This window comes from Camelus bactrianus, chromosome 34, assembly GCF_048773025.1.
Source record: "Camelus bactrianus isolate YW-2024 breed Bactrian camel chromosome 34, ASM4877302v1, whole genome shotgun sequence".
NCBI classification, from domain to species: domain Eukaryota; kingdom Metazoa; phylum Chordata; class Mammalia; order Artiodactyla; family Camelidae; genus Camelus; species Camelus bactrianus.
In genome coordinates this window covers 19,413,346-19,435,580 of record NC_133572.1, presented here as the reverse complement: position 1 = coordinate 19,435,580, position 22,235 = coordinate 19,413,346, and the positions used below count along the sequence as shown (strand labels likewise).

General features: G+C 35.6%; 1 protein-coding gene across 1 annotated transcript in view; it reads left to right on the top strand.

The window, feature by feature from the left end:
* Positions 1-22,235, top strand: part of IPO8 (importin 8) — a 59,904-nt gene extending 37,669 nt beyond the window's left edge. Inside the window, exons 20-25 of the mRNA XM_074357636.1 lie at positions 2,199-2,294; positions 9,589-9,809; positions 11,799-12,004; positions 17,141-17,344; positions 18,954-19,070; positions 20,238-22,235. Coding sequence (XP_074213737.1) covers positions 2,199-2,294; positions 9,589-9,809; positions 11,799-12,004; positions 17,141-17,344; positions 18,954-19,070; positions 20,238-20,335 — 942 coding nt within the window. The 3' untranslated portion in view covers positions 20,336-22,235. The remainder of the gene's footprint in view (positions 1-2,198; positions 2,295-9,588; positions 9,810-11,798; positions 12,005-17,140; positions 17,345-18,953; positions 19,071-20,237) is intronic.

Genomic DNA, 22,235 nt, shown 5'->3' with positions numbered 1-22,235 from the left:
TTTATAATGCTTAGGGTAAATAATTTTCTTCTTTCAACAATGCATACCTGCTACTTAATTAAAGAAAAGTGCTATGGAAACACCACAGTTTGTCAATTTATTGTCATTTATTGTTAATTTATTGATTTTTCTTTTAATTGAATATGTATGTTGGAAGCCACTAGATATAGGTAATTTGAACATAAACAAGAGCAAAAATCAGAATAGTTGGAAAAACAGCATTGTTTAGCTCAATACAGAATAATTTGTAAGCCACATAATGGCTACTGTTATATTTGTGCACAAGCATGATTGTCTGCTATGTAATCTTTGTCACAGGTTAGATTTGGCCTTCTTGGTTATATCTTAGAATCATTGATGACTAATATTTTCCCCCTCTTTTAGGTAAATTATGTATTATTCATAATAAATATAAGTCTGTTGCATGGAGCTGGCAGATTCTAGAAAGCTCAAATAGCCAGAAATCTAAGTTTCGCTTTGGAGCTGGGAGTACAGTGGCTAGTGTACACCTGTCTCCCTCATGAGCAGAGACGAGCACCAGAATCTGTTAAGAGTGCTGAACTGATAGTTTATGTGATTAGATTTCAGTTCAGTTACAGAGAGCCTGGGAGATTTGGGGAAGTCACTAAGTTTCCCCACATATAAACTGCAGGAAAAGAATCATGATTTTTGAAGACTTATTTAGCTCGGTAATAACCCAGCGTGTTAAGTCATGGTCACATGGCTGCCTTCAGTTTTTTCCTAAGTTACAGGGACAGCTGCTGGGGAGGGAACGGGGAGGAGAAAGCAGCGAGCAGGAAGCGTAACAGCCGTACAGAGTCCTGCAGTAACTCACAGCTGCTCTGTGTTACAGCACGCAGAGTAAAAGTGATATTCACAGTGATGTCCTTCTACCTAAAGTATATTTCTTATTTCTGTTTTTGTTTAATTGAAGTATAGTCAGTTACAGTGTGTCAGTTTATGGTGTACAGCACAATGTCCCAGTCATGCACAGATGTACATATATTCGATTTCATATTATTTTTCATTAAAGGTTATTACAAGGTACTGAATATAGTTCCCTGTGCTCTACAGGAGAAATTTCTTTTTTATCTCCTGATTTTAATAATAGCTAACACTTACCAAACTCTTACTGTATATCAGGTATTTCCTAAGCACTTTATACACATTAACTTTTTCAATCTTTTTGGCAGTATGAGGATGGTATCACCTGGGGGAGACAGGTATTTTGCGTTGTGCCTAACGTTAAGTAAATTGACCCAAGTCATACAGCTATTATGTGCTGGAACCAGATTTGAACCCAAGCAGTCTGGCTCCAGAGCCCATTTTTAAAACTACTGAAATATACTTAGTTTCTGTTTCAACCAAACCAGCAAAGAAGCCAAGTAAATTCGATTTGGGGAAGAGGGGCTGATTTTTTTCTTTCTGTATCATTTAATCCCATGACGAGTCTATTGTTACATTCCTTTTACAGATGGAGACAGTAAGTTACAGAGGTTAAGTAGCTTTTCTAAAATCACAGCTCATAAGTGGCAGAGCTGGGATTCAAACCAAGGCATTCTGGGTCCAGAGCCTAGTCACGCTTAGACTCTAGATCTAGAAACACTGCCCTGGAGGTAGAATTTTAAGTTTATGTAAATTGGGTTGATTCTTGGCTTTGCTCACTACCTGCTTATGTTTCACCTCACTGATCCATCTCTCTTCCAGTTTCTACAGTTTTATAGCTGTCTCTTTCCTTTTCTCTGTCTTTGTGAATGTATGCCTCTAGAAATATCTTTACCTTCATTTTAATGGTCTTTTGAGGAGAAACAAAATTCAATGGAAATGTTCAATGTGTCATCTTTACCTGGAATATCTTTTCAATTCAGTTTTCTTAAATTGTATTTGCTTAGAAAACAATTCATGTAAGTTTTCAGATATATTAAGGAATACAGTATTCTTCATAGTATTCTCATTCTTACTCTTTCTTTTATCTATAGTTACGTCTCTTCATTCCTTGTATTTTAGAGCAGGAATGTAGATTAGGTAAGGAAGATAGATGGACTTTATTTTGAACTTTCTTCTTTGGGTTGGCAAGGTGAATGCAAGCAAAGCTATGATTGTAATGGCTGATTTTTTAAGGGATATTTATGTCACATGGACTTGATTAAATTCTTTGCATTGCCATTCACTGCTGAGTGAAACTGTAATTACTGTAGGTACTATGTGGAGATGCAGGAGAAGATGCAGAATGCCATGCCGCCAAACTTCTTGAAGTAATCATTCTTCAGTGCAAAGGAAGGGGAATTGATCAGGTAATTTATGTATGGAAAGCATCCCACGTGATGTTTACATTTAAAATTTACATGCCGGATTGACACTTTATTTATATTATGATGGAAAATTATAAAGAGAGTCTCTTGTTTGTGCTTACTGGTACAAATTCAATGACAAAAATGCCCATGCAATTTGGAAATCATATCTTACATTCTAGATATACAGAAAAATGTATATCAAGCTACAAAGCAAATCATGAAGGAGATAAATGTGCAAATTCTACTCAGTTGAATTCCCAAAGACTTGCATTTTCCCTTTGTTTTTGTGTATGCTATTGAAATATTCCCAGATACCTTTTTAAACCAGAAATGAAGGTATTGTGCAAAAAGAAAAGTTTTTTCTCTACTTATATAGAAGGTATTATATATTTTTAACAAGATTAACTCAATTTTTGATACAATTGTGGTATGATACTCAATTTCGGAGAAAAAAGTGTTGAAGTGTTTAAGTATAACCGTGGAGCTGTCTTTTTTTTGTTGTTGTTCTGCAATATTTGCTCTATGTAATTTTAAATAACAGCTTTACTGGGATATAATTTATATACCATGCAGTTCACCTATTTAAAGTGTATACTTCAATGGTATTTAATGTAGTCACAGAATTGTGCAACTGTTATCACAATCAGTTTTAGGACATTTCAGCAATACCCCCAAAAAACTCTGTACTCATAGGAGTCATTCCTCGTTTCCCCTTAACACACCCCCAGCCCTAGGCAACCATCATTCTACTTGCTTTCCCTATATAGATTTGCCTATTTTAGACATTTCATATAATGGAATCATATGTAGTCCTTGGTGAATGACTTGTCTACTTAACATAATGTTTTAAAGGTTCATCCATGTTGTACCATGTGTCAGTACTTTATTTTTTCCATTGGTAAAAATTGGTATCCATCACATGGATATATCACATTTATTTTAACCATTCATCGGATGTTGGACATTTGTACTATTTCCACATTTTGGCTATTATGAACAAATGAACATTTGTATGCAAGTTTTTGTACAATTATGTTTTCATTTCTCTTGATATATATCTAGAAGTGGTAATTCTGTGTTTAACCATTTGAGGAACTGCCAAACTTTTCCAAAGCAGCTGCATCATTTCACATTCCTACTGGCAGTGAATGAGGGTTCCAGTCTCTCCATATCCTCACCGACACTTGTTTTGTCTTTTTGTTACAGTCATCCTAACAGGTTGTGAAATGGTCTCTCATGGTTTTGGTTTGCATTTTCCTGATGGCTAATGATGTTGAGCATCTTTTCATGTGGCCGTTTGTATATATATATTTTGAGAAATGTTTATTTGTTTATTGAGATCCTTTGCCCATTCTTAATTGGGTTGTTTGTCTATTTATTATTGATTTATAGGCATTGTGCTGAATCTGTAAATCACTTTAGGAAATATTGTCACTTTGAGAATGTTTAGTCTTTCAGTCCCTGAACATGAGATGTCTTTCCTTTTATTTAGGTCATCTTTAATTTTTTTCAAAAATGTTTTTTAGTTTTCAGAGTCTAAGTTTTGCAGTTCTTTTTGTTAAAATGTTCCTAAGTATTTTATTCTTCTTAATGCTATTGTAAGTGGCATTGTTTCCTTTATTTTATTTTGAAGTTGTTTATTGCTTGTGTTTAGAAATACACTTTTGGGGGGGTATATTTATCTTGTTTCCTGCAACGTTGCTGAACGTGTTTACTAGTTTTAATAGCATTTCAGAGGATTTCTTAGGATTTTCTGTATACAAGTTCATCTCATCTGCAAGTAGAGTTTCACCTTTCCAATCTGGGTGCTTTTTATTTTATTTTTCTTGCCTAATTGCCTTGGCTAGAACCTTCAGTGCAATGTTGAGTAGATGTGATGAGAGGAGACGTCTTGGCAGGGGGAAAGCATTCTTTTCACCATTAAGTCTGATGTTAGCTGTGGATTTTTCATAGATGTCTTTTGTCAGGTTGAGTGTATTCCTGTCTATTCCTGGTTTTTTAAGTGTCTTGAAGGTGTTGTGTATTGTTATATGCTTTTCCTGCATCTATTGAGGTGATCAAGTATCTTTGATCCTTTATTCTATGGATATGGTGTAGTGCATTAATTGATTTTTCAGATGTTAAACCAACCTTGCATTCCTGGTATAAATCCTACTTGGTCATGGAATATGACCCTCCTTTTTATGTATTTCCAGATTCAGTTAGGTGGTATTTTTTTTAAGTATTTTTGTGTCTATATTTATAAGAGATATTGATCTATAATTTTTTTCTTGTGATATCTTTGTCTGGTTTTGGAATCTGTTATGCTGGCCTCATGGAATGAGTTGGGAAGTGCTCCATCCTCTTCTGTTTTTTGGAAGAGTTTGTGAAAATTGGTGTTTTTTAAATGTTAGAACTTAGCAGTGAAGCCATCTTTGCCTGAGCTTTTCTTGGCAGGTAATTTTTAAATCACCAATTCAGTCTCTTTGTTATAAGTCAACTTGTATTTCTATTTCTTTTCAAGTCAGTTTAGTAGTTTGCATCTTTCTAGGAATTTGTCCATTTCATCTAAGTTAACTAATTGTTGGCATGCAGTTCGTAATATTTCCTTATATTTCTTTTTGTTTCTGTAGGTTGGTAATAATGACCCTGTTTTGTTCCTGATTTTAGTAATTAGCATCTTTTCTTTCTCTCTCTCCCTTTTTCTCTTTTGTCATTTGGGATAAAGATTTGTCAATTTTGTTGATCTTTTTAAAGAACCAAGTTATGATTTTGTTCTCTGTTTTTCTGTTTACTATTTCATTCATTTTTGTTCTAGTCTTCAAAATTTATTCCCTTAAATTGCTTTGAACTTAGCTTGCTCTTCGTTTTCCAGTGTCTTAAGGTGGAAGATTAGGTTATTTGATTTGAGACCTTTCTTCTTTTTTAATATAGATATCGATAGCTATAAATTTCCCTCTAAGCACTTCTTTAGCTATGTTCGTAAGTTTTGATATGTGTTCATATTCATCTCAAAATATATTCTTATTTCCCTTGTGATTTATTCTGGACCCATTGGTTACTTAGGAGTGTGTTGTTTTATTTCCATATGTTTGTGAATTTCCTAAAATTCTTTGTTAATGATTTCTAACTTTTTACTCCATCGTGAATGGAGAACATACTTTGTGTGATTTCATTCCTTTTAAGTTTATTGAGGCTTGTTTTATGGCCCCACGTATAGTGTGTCCTGGAGATTGTTCCATGTGTACTTGAGAATAATATATATTCTGGGCCAGATGTTCTGTAGAGGTTTGTTAGATCTAGTTGGTCCATAATGTTGATTAAATCTTTTATTTATTTATTTTTTTTTTTGCTGATCTTCTACCTAATTGTTCTATTATTGAAAATGAAGTATTGAAGTCTCTGTTATTGAATTGTTTAGTTCTCCACTTATTTTTGTAAGTTTCTGTTTCATGTATTTTGGGTTTGTGTTAGGTGCACATATGTTAATAATGGTTTTATCTTCCTGGTAAATTGACTCTTTTATTGATAAAAATGTCTCTCTTTATCTCTAGTAACAGTTTTTTTTTGTTTTGAGGTAGTTTTGTTCTAATATTAGTGTATCCATTTCAACTTTCTTATGGTTGCTCTTTCATGAAATATCTTTTTCCATCCTTTTACTTTCAGTCTGTTTGTATCTTTGAATTGAACCATTCACATTTACTGTTATTGCTGTTACACATAGATTCAATCTGTTATTTTAATTTTATTTGTGTCTCTCATGGTCCCCCCCCCCCCATTCTTTCTTTACTGCTTTCTTTTGGATTAAGTAAATATTTTCTTTCTTTCTTCTTCTTCTCCTCCTCCCTCCCCTCCCCTTCTCCTTTTTTAAAAAAATTTAGTTATAGTCAGTTTACAATGTTGTGTCAATGTCCGCTGTAGAGCTCAATTTTTCAGTCACACATGAAAATACATATATTCATTTTCACATTCTTTTTTCACCATGAGCTACCACAAGATCTTGTATATATTTCCCTGTGCTATACAGTAGAAACTTGTTTATCTATGCTATATATAACTGTCAGTATCTACAAATTTCAAGCTCCCAGTCTGTCCCTTCCCACTCCCCTCCCCGCTGGCAACGACAAGTTTGTATTCTATGTCTATGAGTCTGTTTCTGTTTTAAGGATTAAGTAAATATTTTATAATGAAATTCCTTTAATGCCTTTTTTCTTCCACTATTTTAAACGTTTTTCTTAGTGGTCGCTGTAGGGCTTACTATATACATGTTACCTTATCAGAGTTTTCCTCAGATTTAGATTGACTTAATTTTAGTGACATACGGATACATTACTCCCACTCTATTCCTTTTCCCCACTTTTTGTACTATTATTGTTATATATGTTACATCTATATGTTGTTACAAACCCAACAATACACTGTTTATAATTATTGCTATTTGTAATTCTATTTTAAAGAAGCTAAGAAAAGAAAGACAAAAAAAAAGAAAGAAAGAAAGAAAGAAAGACAACCAAGTGTATATTTATAGAGTTTGTTGTATTAGCCTTCTTATTTGCCATTTCTCAGTTCTCTTTATTTATTGCTATGGACTGCAGTTACCACCTGGTGTCATTTCCTTATTCCAGTAGAATCTTGCTTCTACCTCCTTTGTATTGTCAATGTTGAATATATTACATTTCTATATTTTGTAGTCTCAACAATACAATTATAACATGTTATTTTATGTGATTACTTAAAATTATTTATTTATTTTTTGGGGGGAGGGAGGTAATTAGGTTTATTTATTTATTTATTTATCTTTAGAGGAGGTGCTGGGGATTGAACCCAGGACCTTATGCATGCTAAGCATGAGCTCTACCACTTGAGCTCTACCCTCCTCACCCTGTGATTGCTTTTCAAAACAATTAAGAAAGTCAAAGAAATACCATTTTTACTGTTTTTTATAATTACCTAATTACTTTTACTGGAGTGTGTGTGTGTGTGTGTGTGTGTGTGTGTGTCTATGTCTATGAATTACCCTCTGGGTCACTTGCTTTCAGCCTGAAGAACTTTGTTTAGTATTTCTTGTAGGTCTACTGGCAGTGAATTCTCTGTTTTTGTCTTCTGAGAATGTTTATTTCACTTTTATTTCTGAAAGACTGTTTTGCTGAATTGGTTGAACACTTCTTTATCCAGTCATCTGTTGATGGAAATTTAGGTTGCTTCCCTATCTAGTTGTTGTAAATAGTGCTGCTGTGAACACCGGAGTGCGTGGGTCTTTTCAAATGACTGTTTTCTCCAGATACATGCCCAGGAGTGGGATTGCTGTATCATATGGTAACTCTGTTTTAGTTGTTTAAGGAACCTCCATACTGTCCTCCATAGTGGCTGCACCAATTTACATTCCCACCAACAGTGTAGGAGGACTCCTTTTTCTTAACACCCTCTCCAGCATTTATTATTTGTTGAATGATGGCCATTCTGACAGGTGTGAGGTGATATCTCATTGTAGTTTTGATTTGCATTTCTCTAATAGTTAGTGATGTTGAGCATCTTTTAATGTGTCTGTTGGTCATTTGTATATCTGGAGAAATGTTTATTTAAGTGTTCTGTCCATTTTTAAAATTTTATTTCTTAATTTTTTTGGTAATGAGCTGTGTGAGCTGTTTATATATTTTGGAAATTAATCCCTTGTTGGTCTTATAATTTGCAAATATTTTCTCATTCCATAGGTTGTCTTTTCATTTTGTTTGTGATTTCCTTTGGTGTGCAAAAGCCTTTAAGTTTAATTATTTTTTTGCTTATTGTTGCTTTTATTCCCATTAATCGAGGAGATAGATTGAGAAAATATTGCTGCAATTTCTGTCTAAGTGTTCCGCCTGTGTTTTCCTCAAGGAGTTTTAGAGTATCTGGTCTTACATTTGGTCTTTAATCCATTTTGAATTTATTTTTGTATATGGTGTTAGAGAATGTTCTAATTTTGTTCTCATACGTGTAGCTGTCCAGTTTTCCCAGCACCACTTACTGAATGTCTTTTTTCAATTGTGTATTCTTACCTCCTTCGTTGTAGACTAGTTGACCATAACGTGCACAGGGTTTTTTTAGGCATGGGTGTATCCTGTTTCATTGATCTATGTGTCTGTTTTTGTGCCAGTACCATACTATTTTGATTATTGTAGCTTTGTGCCTGCAATCTGTTTTTGTATGGCCTGGGAACTAAGAATGGTTTTCACATTTTTGAAGTTTTTTTTTTTTTTTTTTTTTTTCAAGAAGAATATGTAACAGGGACTCTATATGACCTGCAAAGTTGAAAATGTCTATGAAAAGTTGACCAAACCTTGCTGAAAGCAATTGAACAGAGAACCTATTGAGCAGAGAAATGACATAATCAGAGAGAGGGGTTTAGAGTGATACATCTGCTAGCAGTGTCTTTAAAGAGGCCTTCTGCATACACTGAGATGTAAAGATGAGCAAGAAGGTTTAAAGATATTGGTTCTGCTTTAGGTTAGTAGCGTTTGGAGTGGGAATATAGAACAAGTTTCATAGTGGGAGTCATTGCAGACATTGTATAGAAAACACCAGGAAAAAAACAAGATGTTAGATGAGGAGGGCAGGGAAAGGCCCACCAGCACAGGTTTTCCTTGCAAAATATGAAGATGGTCTCTTTCACAGATCCAGAAAGTGTAGGTACCAGTAGATGAGAATAGAGTGATATTACTTAAATGATGACATTCTAATGGTGTTAGTAGGTATACATAAAAAAGACTATTCAATGGTCCAGTAAGTCTGGGAAAAATTGGATAAGACAATTTATTTCATTATTGACTGACTTCTTAGTGCCTTTATCTGGAAATGTATCTAAAGGAGTGTTAGAATTCTGTGTTTTCCAAATTAATTTAACTATGGAATCTTTATTAATAGAGTTAATTAAATCGATTTAATTATTAATTATATCGACTTAATTAAATCTTTCCAATTTGATTTATCAAAGACAAATGTCACCCTAGTCATTTTAACTTAAACATGGACGTGACTGAGTCTGCGTTTGGATTATGCCATCATTTGAGTGTGGACTCTTGTAGGACAATCTTCAGCTAAATGTCATCTTCACTTAAAAGGGAAGGAGATGCTTTGGCGCTCCTCTAGGACCTCTTTTTGGCCATTTAATCTCTCTGAGTTTTTAGGAGAATATAAATTTGTTTAATAACTCTAAAAGTGATTTAAACAAGCAAAACTCTTTATTGTCATGAAGAGTGTTTTATGTATTGATCACACTTTAGCAACAGTTGGCTTCCTGTAAAAGTTACTTGGTTTCTCTTTTTCTTTTTCTCTCTAGTGCATTCCTCTCTTTGTGCAACTTGTTTTGGAGAGATTAACCCGAGGGGTCAAGACCAGTGAGCTTCGTACCATGTGTCTTCAAGTTGCAATCGCTGCCTTGTACTACAAGCCTGACTTGCTGCTACACACTTTAGAACGAATTCAGTTGCCTCACAACCCTGGACCTGTAACTGTACAATTTATAAATCAGTGGATGAATGATACAGATTGTTTTCTTGGGTATGTGTCTTTTGGATTTTACACTGCATTTCTCTTTCTGGAAAGTTGACTTTTTAACATGTACACATAAATGCATATAGAAAGATAATTTTCATATCTTAAGAATTGTTTTCCATGTTATTGTTAACATAATATTAAATTTTTAGAGAATTAAGAATGTGTTCCAGCACTATAATCTAGTGGAAAGAACGCAGGCTCTGAGAACTCGGTATAGCCCTTCCCCACTTGGTTTTGACTTACGTGTACTGTTACATCTCTAGGCAACAAGAATTAAGTGCCCATCTGGGTTCCATGGCTATTAGGTGTTTGTGGGTAACAACATTCTAAATGGAGCTGTGTTTATAAGGAAAGTCCCAGTCTGGTAAAGATTGTGCTGTCCCAGGACATTGGACTCTTTGCGGATCTCACAGGATCCTGTTCTCAAATGTGAGGTTGAAGGACTGTAGGTTGTAGCCCAGGTCCTGCCCTGGCGAAGAATTTGGCTTCATGTAAAGCACTCTCCTAGCTTTCCACCATAGGAAAAGTGAGGTCTCCAGTAGTAGTTATATGCCCACCTCAAGTGGCCCAACACATATAAGTCACCCTGTTGTACTAGAATTTGAGCTAGATTGCTGATTAATTTGTTTAAAACATTAGAAATAACTAGTGTCCTTTTTAAGTTTTGTAAGATATCATTTAGAAAATTTTGCTGAGGGGAAAAGAATTCCAGCAGGAGTAGCTGGGGTGCTGCTGAGTGGTGGGGAGATGATGGAGGCCTGAATTAGGAAGGTAGATAAGGAATGGGGGGGAACATAGTTACAAACTGCTGTGTGTCTTCTAATTTTTCTAGGAGACTGGAGTTTGTCACTGATTCAGATTCCTTATTAAAGCTTTAAAAAGAAGAACATACTTTGAAAACCAATTGTGCTTAAAGTTACCTCTGACAAAGATTTAGGGAGTAGAGATTTAGTCATTCACAGTTACACAGTTGGTATGCTGATCGCTATTAGCACCTGTAAGCAATTTTCCAAAAATAGAAAGTCTGTGTCAGCTATTGCATAGATCGGGCATGGCTGGGCTGTGCTCCCTGAGAATCTTTAGAGCCCCACTCGATAATCATCTTTCCGGTGTGCGCTGCTAGTTAGGGGCTACATGGATGAGAAAGTCCTCGGGTCAAGTGTGGTTCCTGCTGTAGTATACCGCTTTGGCATTACTAATTCGAATCAGTCAAGCAATGGAAATGATGAAGGATAACAGAAGCTAGTAATATATTCATCTTTGAGTCTGTTGTATGTTACTCTCAGTTTTAATCATTGCCAATGAATTTTTGTTCATGCTTGCAATCTTAAGGGTGTTAATACAGTAATCTTTTCATTCTTAATATTTTTAGTTTTAAACAATTTAGAAGAAACAGATAGTAGAAAAATGTGTGTGATATGTATTGGTCAAATTTTTTTTTCCTTCAGAATTAGATTTTTCTTATCCTGTTTTAGAGCAGAGAGTATTTAATGGATTTACTTACAGCTATTAAGTTCAGCTTATTAGGTGCTGAGGTTTTGAAAGAGCTGTTGGCATATGGGGTTAGTGTACAGTATGTGCCAAGAAGCCTTAGAGACCAGTCCAATGAAGACATAGTCTAAGGAACTCCTCATTTTTTCCATTGGATAGGAATTTTGTGTTGTCAAATACAGATATTCCTGCTTTAGTAAAACTTGTAATGCTAAGGTTCAGATATAGCATTTATATTAACCATAACCTGATTAATCAAGATTCACCATATTAACTGTAGATTCACCATATTAATTGTAGACTCCCATTGGTCTTTGATGATAACTGGTTTACAAAACTTGATTTACAAAGGATTTTGTATAGTACAAAATGGGGGATACCCCTGTATGATTTCAGTGAATGAACCTCATGGTACATGTTGGACATTCCTTTTTGTAAGGTCTGCAGAATTTGTCCTCATTTTTCACGTGCACATTTTTTTTCTTCCTTTGTAATTTGTAGGCATCATGACCGGAAGATGTGTATAATAGGACTGAGTATCCTTTTGGAATTGCAAAATCGACCTCCTGCAGTGGATGCTGTGGTGGGACAGATTGTACCCTCAATTCTTTTCCTTTTCCTTGGCCTAAAGCAGGTCTGTGCTACCAGACAACTGGTAAACCGGGAAGACCGCTCAAAAGCAGAGAAAACTGATGTGGAAGAAAACGGTAAAGTGTTGTAATTACAATGAATGCTAGAACTGATTTTGATTTGGGCATGCGTTTTCCTTGAATTTCAGTCTATTTCAATCATTAAACAGATTTACCTTCTTGGCCTGTTACATGGCTAATAGGTATTTTAGGTTTGATTGGCTCAATTATAATAGTCCTCCCTTACCACAGTTTTGGTTTCACAATTTTGGTTACCTGTAGTCAACCAAGGTCTGAAAATATTAAATAGAAAATTCTAGAAGTAAACAATTCATAACTTTATTTATTGAAGTATAGTTGATTTACAATATTATGTTAGTTTCAGGTGTACAACACAGTGATTCAATATTTGTATAGATTATATACTCCATTGAACGTTATTATAACATGTCAGCTGTATTCTCTGTGCTGTACAATATACCCTTGTAATTTATTTATTTTATACTTAGTAGTTTGTACTTTTTAATTCCTACACTATCTTGGCCCTCCCCACTTCCCTTTCCCAACTGGTAACCACTAGTTTGTTCTCTATATCTGTATGTTTCTGTTTTGTTATATTCATTTGTTGCTTTTATTTTTTTGGATTCCACATATAAGTGTGACATACAGTAATTGTCTTTCTCTGTCTGACTTATTTCACTAAGATAATATCCTCCAGGTTTATCTATGTTGTTGCAAATGGCAAGATTTCATTCTTTTTTATGGCTGAGTAGTATTCCATTGTATATATTACCTCATCTTCCTTATTTGTTCATTTGTTAATGAACACTTGAGTTGCTTTCTTATCTTGGCTATTGTAAACAATGCTGCTGGGAACATTGGGGTGCATGTATCTCTTTGAATTAGTGTTTTCATTTTCTTTGAATATGTACCCAGGAATGGAATTGCTGGATCATATTTTTAGTTTTTTGAGGAACTTCCATGTTGTTTTCCACAGTGGCTGCACCAATTTACATTTCTGGCAGCAGTGCACCAGTGTTCCCTTTTTTCCACATCCTCACCAGCATTCATTATTTGTTCATAGCCATTCATACAGAGAGGGGCGAGATGATATCTCACTGTGGTTTTGATTTGCATTTTTCTGATGACTAGCGATGTTGAACATCTTTTCATGTGCCTGTTGGCCATCTTGTTTATATACTTTGGAAATTAACCCCTTATCAGTTATATCATTTGCAAATATTTTCTCTTATTTAGTAGGTTGTCTTTTAGTAGGTTGTTGCTGGCTTCCTTTGCTGTGCAAAAGCTTTTCAGTTTAGCTAGGCCCCATTTGTTTATTTTTGCTTTTGTTTCTTTTCCCTCAGGCAATATAGGCCTCCCAAAATATTGCTACAATTTATGTCGAAGAGTTTTCTGCCTATCTTTTCTTCTAGGAATTCTATGGTTTCCGGTCTTACATTTTGGTCTTTAATGCATCTTGAGTTTATTTTTGTATGTGGTGTGAGAAAATGTTCTCATCTCATTTGTTTACATGTAGCTGTCCAGTTTTCTCAGCACAACTTATTGAAGAGATTATCCCCCCCCCCACTGTATATTCTTGCCTCTTTTGTCATCAGTGAATTGACCATAAATACATGGGTTTATTTCTGAGCTCTCTGTTCTGTTCCATTGATCTGTATGGTTTTTTGTTTTTCGTGGTTTTTTTTTTTTTTTGGTGCCAGTACTGTACTGTTTAGATTATTGTAGTTTTGCAGCATACTCTGAAGTCAAGGAGTGTGATGCCTCCAGCTTTGTTCTTTCTTCTCAAGATTGCTTTGGCAATTCAGGTTCTTTTTCAGTTCCATATAAATTTTAGGATGGTTTATTCTAGTTCTGTGAAAAATGTCATAGGTATTTTGATAAGGTTTGCATTAAATCTGTAGATTGCTTTGGGTAGTATGGATATTTTAACAATATTAATTCTTCTAATCCTTGAATATGGGATATCTTTCCATTACTTTGTATCATCTTCAGTTTCCTTCATCAGTGTTTTACAGTTTTCAGAGTATAAGTCATTCACCTCCTTGGTTAAGTTTATTCCTAGGTATTTTATTCTTTTTGATGATATTTTAAATGGGATTGTTTTCTTGCTTTCTCTTTCTGCAACTTTTCTGAATTCATTTGTTAATTCTAATAGCTTTTTGATGGAGACTTTAGGGTTTTCTGTGTATAGTATCATGTCATCTGCAAATGGTGACAGTTTTACCTCTTTTCTTTCAATGTGGTTGCCTTTAATTTCTTTTTCTTGTCTGATTGCTGTGACTAGGACTTATGACAACAGAATTATGTTGAATAGAAGTGGTAAGAATGGGCATCCTTGTCTTGTTTCTGAATTTAGAGGAGAAGCTTTTGGCTTTCACCATTGCATATGATATTAGCTGTGGGTTTGTCATAAATGGGCCTTTATTATGTTGAGATATGTTCCCTCTATACTCACTTTGATGAGAGTTTTTATCATGATGTATGTAAAATTTTCTCAAATGCCTTTTCTGTATCTATTGAGATGATCATGTGATTTTTATCCCTCTTTTTTTTTTTTTAATGTGATGTATCACATTGAATAATTTGTGGATATTGAACCATCTCTGCATCCCTAGAATAAATGCCACTGGATTGTGGTGTACAATCATTTTTTATATATTGTTGAATTTGATTTGCTTATATTTTGTTGAGGTTTTTGCATCTGTATTCATCAGAAATATTGGCGTGTAGTTTTCTTTTTTTAATAATGTCTTCGTCTGCTTTTGGTGGCCTTGTAGAATGAATTCGGGAGTGTTCCCTCCTCTTCAGTTTTTTTGGGATGGTTTGAGAAGGACAGGTATTATTTCTTATTTATACATTTGACAGAGGTCCTATGTTAAATCATTCAGTCCGGGACTTTTGTTTCCTGAGAGTTTTTTGATTATGAATTCAGTTTCACTACTTGGGATCTGTCTGTTCAGATTGTTTCTTTCTTCCTGATTCAGTTTTGGAAAATTGTATGTTTCTAGAAATGTTTCCATTCCTTCTAGGTTGTCCAGTTTATTGGCATATACCTGTTCATAGTATTCGCTCATGATTTTGTGTGTGTGTGTTTCTGTGATATCAGTTGTAATTTCTCTTCTTTCACTTTTTGTTTTATTTGAGACTTCTCTTTTTTTCTTAATGAGCCTGGCTAATGGCTTATCAATTTTGTTTATTTTTTAAAAAACTAGCTCTTGGCTTTATTGATCTTTTTTTTTGGTCTACTTCATTTATTTCCTCTCTGAACTTTATTACTTCCTTTCTTATGCTGACTTTGGGCTTTGTTTTTCTTGTCTAATTTCTTTAGATTGTAGGTTAGATTGTTTGAGATTTTTTTCTTGTTTCTTGAGGAAGGCCTGTATCACTGTTAACTTCTTTCTTGGAACTGCTTTTGCTGTGTCCCATAGATTTTGGAAAGTAGTGTTTTTACTTTTATTTGTCTTGAGGTATTCTCTGATTTACTCTTTGATTTCTTCATTGAACCATTGGTTTTTTAATGGCTTGTTCTGTAGTCTCTATGTGTTTATGTTTTTCCCATTTTTCTACCTTTAACTGACTTCTAGTTTCTTACTGTTGTGGTCAGATAAAGTGCTTAATATAATTTCTGTCCTTAAATTTGTTGAAGCTTGTTTTGTGACCTAGAATTGTTCTATTTTAGAGACTGTTACATGTGCGCTTGAAAAGAATGTGTATTTTGCTGTTTGGGGATGGAATGTCTTGTAGATATCTACTAAGTCCAGCTGGTCATTTAAAACTACTCGTTCCTTATTGATTTTCTATCTGGATAATCTGTCCATTGGTGTAAGTGGGCTGTTAAAGTCCCCTACTATTATTGTGTTGTTGTCAGTTTCTCCCTTTGTGTCTGTTAATATTTGTTTTGTATAGTTAGGTGCATATATGTTAAAAAATGTTATATATCCTCTTCTTGTATTGAAGCCTTTATCATTATGTAATGCCCTTCTTTGTCTTTTGGTATAGCCTTTGTTTTAAAGTCTATGTTATCTGATATAAATATTGCTACCCCTGCTTTCTTGTCACTTCCATGGTATGAAATATCCTTTCCCATCCTCTTACTTTCATTCTGTGTGTGTGCTTAGTTCTGAAGTGAGTCTCGTGTAATTGTGTGTTTTGCTAAGTATTTGCCAACAATCACAGGATCTTTTTTTTTTTCAGTATGTTGTATTCGAATTCTTTGATTTGCTCTCTTTTGGCTTCTATTATGACTTGAAGGAAAATTTTCTAGTTATAATCCCCAGACTTTCTTGTTGACTTTCCTACTGAAGTATAAGTAGGATTATTAACCAGCGAAGGTATCTCTTGCTGTCTTTTTAATTATATCTTTATACCTTTATATACTTATACAAATTTTTTTTTCTTGTATGTAGTCAAAACTATGGTTTCTTGCTTTATCCCTAAAAGTATCTTGCAGTTTAATCCAAGTGCTTCAGTATGGTGTGTTTTATAGAACTAGTTTTAAGATTAATATTGCCTGGTTTGAGTTTACTCAAGGATTTTCCTCTTAGGTTGATTTTGTTCTGCATTTATTATCTTCTGGTTGTTTACAATACTGAATTAACTGCTTGGAAGAGACCAGCCCTGAAAATAGAAACAGAAACCATGGTGATATACAATTCAGCTTTTTTTTTTTTCAACCCACATATAGCTAATTATCTTTCCTTTATATTTCTATATTTTTCTGTTTCTGTTACCAGAAATGACCTCATCATTTGAGTACTTCTGAGCAGTTCATAATCATCTTAGTTAATTGCTAAGAGACCCAATTTTCAATAGGAAGTCATTGTTATTTAAAACACATACACTGACTACACTATCATTTTATGTCTTTTTTGACAAAAAAATTATTTTGGGAATTCATTGCCAAATAGTGTTTTACGTTAATGAATATGATGCAGCTGTAGTGAAACAGTATTATATTCAGCTGGACCACATATTTAGGGATACTTAGAAATTGTTTTCAGTGAAGAGGATAAAGTCATTTTCAATTTAGCAAACTATAGTAAAGAGAAGATTTATTTTTATAATTTTACATAAAATTATTTGGTAGTTTTTCCATTTCCAGAATGAAATTTTATATTGTTTTGTTTTCTTTATGGAATTTATCTTTTATCCTTATGTGGTTTGATTCCTTTTAAATAAATAATGGATTCACAGAGGAGATTTCAAGCGATGAAGAGGAGACGAATGTAACTGCTCAAGCAATGCAGTCAAATAATGGAAGAGGTGAAGATGAGGAGGAAGATGATGATGACTGGGATGAAGAGGTGTTGGAAGAAACTGCCCTTGAGGGATTCAGCACTCCACTGGACCTTGACAATAGTGTGGATGAATATCAGTTTTTTACACAAGCTCTCCTAAGTATGTTGGTACTTGCTGAATCTTTTAGATTTTTTTCCCAAACTCTTTCTTCATTTCCTCCTATTAGAAGTTATTTTGGGAAAAAAAAAAAAAAAAAAAAAAGAAGAAGTTGTTTTGGGGTCTGCCTCAAATTGGTTTAGATTCCTTTTAAAATTTTTATTTATTTTTATTATAGAAATCCCCAAACACATAATGAAACATCCATCACCCAATCCCAGCAACCTTTGTTATTAAAAAGTGACAGGGTGAGACTGCAGGTTATGCTCACAAAAGTCTGATTTCAGGCAAGAGTATCTGCATATGTTGTTCATCTCCTAGCTATAAAGAGACAAGGATTTTTTTTTTACAGAAAAGAATGAAGTATCTCGCATATGTTGCTTAAAAATTGTGGCCATAAACTTATTAGCAATTCACAATCCCCATGTGAAGGAGCAGAGTCCATAAGAGTAAATTTTTTAGTATAGCAACAATTTACCAACTTTGTACAGCAGAGGACAGTATAAATACAGTTAAAGCACTCATAAAAGATTTCAAGAAAACATTTTTCACATACATATCAGAGGCTTAAGATCCACAGATTACAATGGCCTTCTACAAATGAATAAGACCAATAGCCCAGTATAAAAATGTGAATATACAAATGAAAACTCACAGAATTAAAAAATAAACCAATGAAAGTATTTACAAAATTATTACAAAGAAATTGTAACTTAAAAAAATCCCAATATATATATAGATCATTTGTTTTATAGTGACATTGTATTTCATGGTATTCCTATAATTTAGCTTATTTCCACTGATGGACACATATTTCCAGTTTTTAGGGTTTTTTTTTTTTTTGCTATTAAAGTGAACATCTTTGTGTAAAAATATTGTTACTAAAAAGGCAATGCTAGTGTAATATATTGACATTATTTTGTGTTTTGGGAATTTAGGGATAATAGGGCCCTGGAGGGGGAGGATGACATCTGATGGAAAGCGTTTATGTGAAAGACTTCAAGAAAGCAGCAGAGAATTGGACGTGGAGAAGGCGTGATTAAAGGTGTTAGGGATTTGCAGCGGTTGACCAGGAGGCTGATAGAACTAGTGATGGAAACGGGGAGGGCTGGGAGGTAAAATACTAAATTTGGCTTTAGTTGTGCCGAGTTTGAGGTGAACTATTCAATGGAAAAGTGGCAGGCTCAGGGAACAGTTTTTCCTAAAGGTACAAATTTGAGTTTTTGGTGCGGAAGTGGTGCCGAAGTTGCAGGTAGCATGAGAATTCCTGGGGAAAATGGTAACAAGCGAATAAGGTGTTTCCCAAGATCTGGATTTTAGGGAGCATTCATAGTTAGTAAAACGTTAGGGAGAAGAGGAGATGACGAAGGACCCAGAGAACTCGGCAAAGCAGAGACTCGGGGTGTCCCAGCCTGCCTTTGTAGCCCCGCGTGGGTTCACTACTGAAGTGGGTACTCAGGAGTGGTCTTTTGTTGGAATAACTTTCATTACCTGTTATCTGTGAGCATGTCATTGCAATCTGATTCTGTCACTAGTTATTCTCTGAAATAATAATTGTCACTGGACTCCCTAATCTTTCCTTCTCCCTCTCCACACCCCCAAAACACAATAGCTGTGCAGAATCGAGATGCTGCCTGGTACCAACTGCTGATGGCGCCGCTCAGTGAGGATCAGAGGAGGGCGCTGCAGGAGGTGTACACCCTGGCCGAGCACCGGAGGACGGTGGCAGGTCAGCCAGCATGATTTCCAGACCAGACTGCGTGTGTCACAATGCCAGTGGGCAGCCTTTATTTTAAGATCCTGGTATCTAAATACTTAGAGGCCACCCTTTGAAGATAATAAGGAATTATTATTGTATGATCTTGTTTTTGGATGGTCTTTTTAGTCACTCATGATATCTTAGCTCAGCAAAACACTATTAATTAATATGTGTCTTTTAGTGGTGTTCTTAATCCCATCCTTATCCTATATGGGAGCCAAAGGTAAAGATGTAAATCTTGCTGAGGGAGAGTTAATCAGCTCGATCACCCAACCTAAACATCTAAAACACAGATGGAGCAAAGATGAGTTCTTAAAAGGAGCTTGTATTCCTGGAAATGAAATACTCTCTGTTTCTGTTAATTGGGCTTTAGGTATTGGTGATTCTTGTATTTTTGAGCTGGAGAAATTATTTTATGCAAAGGTTATTATGGTCTCCCCTTGAAAATTAATGGAAAAGATTTTGTGATGACAAAAATATTTTAGTGGGAAACATCATGGAATAGGAATCTAGAGTTTAGAACCCAGGTTCTTCTGCATAGGCTTAGACTTTTCAGTCCTGCCCGGATTCCATGTCCGCCCTCCTGATGTGAGAAGTCAGTGCCCCCTTTCAGCAGTGGTCACTATAGCTTTGAGCCTTGTTTTCATTTTTCTCAGTTTTAGCAAACAGTTTTTCCAAGATAGAAAATATAACTACAGTCATCCCTAGGTATGTGCCGGGGGAGATTGGTTCATGAACTCCCCTCGGATATCAAAATCCAAGAATGCGCAAGTCCCATGTTAAAATGGTGTAGTGCCGTCGGCCCTCCGCATCCTTCCTGCATCCGCGGATATCCGCATCCTTCCTGCATCCGCGGATATCCGCATCCTTCCTGCATCCGCGGATATCCGTATCCTTCCTGCATCCGCAGATATCCGCATCCGTGGATTCCCGCGTCCGCGGGGACATGAGATCCACGGTGCTTACTGATGCGGGTTTGTAAAAGGCCCATGTTCAATTGGGCAGAATAATGAATACCACGAATCACATTCCTTCACAGTGCTAACTCTAAAGAATCTGACTCCTTGGAGGTTATTTCCAACTCTGTCACCTTAAATACTTTTCTCTTTCCCCCCCATTTCTCGTGGCCAATGCTAGAGGCAAAGAAGAAGATTGAACAACAGGGAGGCTTTACCTTTGAAAACAAAGGAGTCCTCTCGGCATTTAACTTTGGGACTATGCCCAGTGACAACTGAAAGACGACCATCAGCGGACCACATGCCATCGCTACGTTGTATGTCAGCCCCGAGGGGAGGCTCAAGGTGAGGCAGCGAGGGCCTGCTTTTTGCCCCACCTACCGCTGCCTGGCATCCGGCAGCACCTTCGTCCGCCCCTGCTTCCCCTTGGACCTTTCTCACCATGAAATACGTATTTTAAGCAGCTACTGTAAGGTATGAAATTAAAAACAAAATCATTGGACTGAAAAGGACAGACCGTATGTTCCTAAGGATGAACGACCACGGTGGTTTTAGAGGATTGGGTGGACTCGCACGTCTCAGGTTTTGCCATGCAGAATCAATGGATTTATGCGGATAACAGTGCCTTCTGTTGTACATGAATTATCTGAAAAAAAAATTTTTTTGGAGTGCATTGCAATTTTTTTTAAAGCATAAAGCATATTTCTAGATATAATGTAAACCTTGGCTGTATGTTGACCTCTGCATTTTACTATGTGAATTTACTGTTAGGCAGTTAGCTACGAGTCAGTCTGGTTTCAAAATCATCACTGCTCCCCTTCCACCCCCCTGCTGCTGGGGGCTTTCTTCAGGGGTTGTACGGTATGCACTGGCTATGGTTTTCCATGAGATGTTTTTTCCTAACGATGTGGCTTTCCTAAGAAGTGTCTTATTCTCTCTCTTCCATCATATTTCTCAATCCTGAATAGGGGTGGTATTTCTTTTGGAATCAACTTATATATGAGTATCAATTTCATTCATAACCTGGTAAGTTCAGGACTCAAAAAATTTCTCGCAGCAAGTGGCAGGGACTCTAGTCACTGGAACTAACAGTAAGTCTGAGTATATTCTGAATCATGTACTTAATTATGCAATGAATTGATAATTACACTAAAGCACATTGAACTTTGAAGAGAAAGGGGCTACGTAAGCTCGCTGTCTTTCTGGATGGGGGCTTGCATTTTCAATAACTTAGCATTCCAGCTGTGTTGGACCTGGGTCCAAAACATTTTCTAACAACATTTTTTTTTTAATCTAGTAAGAAGACCCAAATGAATTTAACTTCTTGCTTTCTCACACATCTGAATGTTCTCCTTTCTGATTTGTTCTAGTTTTTATTATGGCTCAGTTTGACCTCATATTTCTCAAGGGTTGGGGATATTGGTCAGCTGCACTCTTAGATAATAGTGATGCAATGTGGCCAACGGGAAATACTGCCGATGGAGGTTACAGCTGTTTTTCTGAACTGATTCTACACCAGAACATGGGTCCGAGTGTTTTCATTCAGTCAAGTGAAAGTGTATTTTCAGGACTTAATATATTACTGGATGTGATATAGTTGTCCATTTTCGTGAAGTGTTTGCAGCTTATATATTCCATCAGTGACTGGAGGAATTCTCTCCAGGTGCTTTCTATATTACCATCCCTTGTTAATATGAACTCTTTTTAGAATTTTAGGTTATTTAAGTAGTTTTTACAGACTAGCCCAAGAAGCCATGAGTTTCAGAGTTAAATGGTCCCCCACTTTCCTCTGTCCCTCTCTTCCCAAGGCATTGATGCTGAACGTACCAGCTGGTGGTTAGAAGAGAAAGATGGCATTGGGGGAAATTTTAGACATTTTAAGCTTTGGAGCTCTTCTTATTCTCATGTCTCAAATGGTTCGATTTTAACATGAGTAGGACGCCTTCACACTGGATTGTAAAAGGCATGTGATTTTATTTTTGTGCTGTATTGTCCTCTACAGTATTAAAGGGAAAGAAGCATTCATGCGTATCATCCTATCTTGTTTTCGAAGCCAGGGTGGTTGTGTAATTTTGTTACCAGCAGTGCTAACCTGAATGTGATCTGATTACCTTGGAAATGCAGGAACTCACATGAATGTACTGTAAAATAAAATGCGGGCTGACTCCCAGGATCCTGA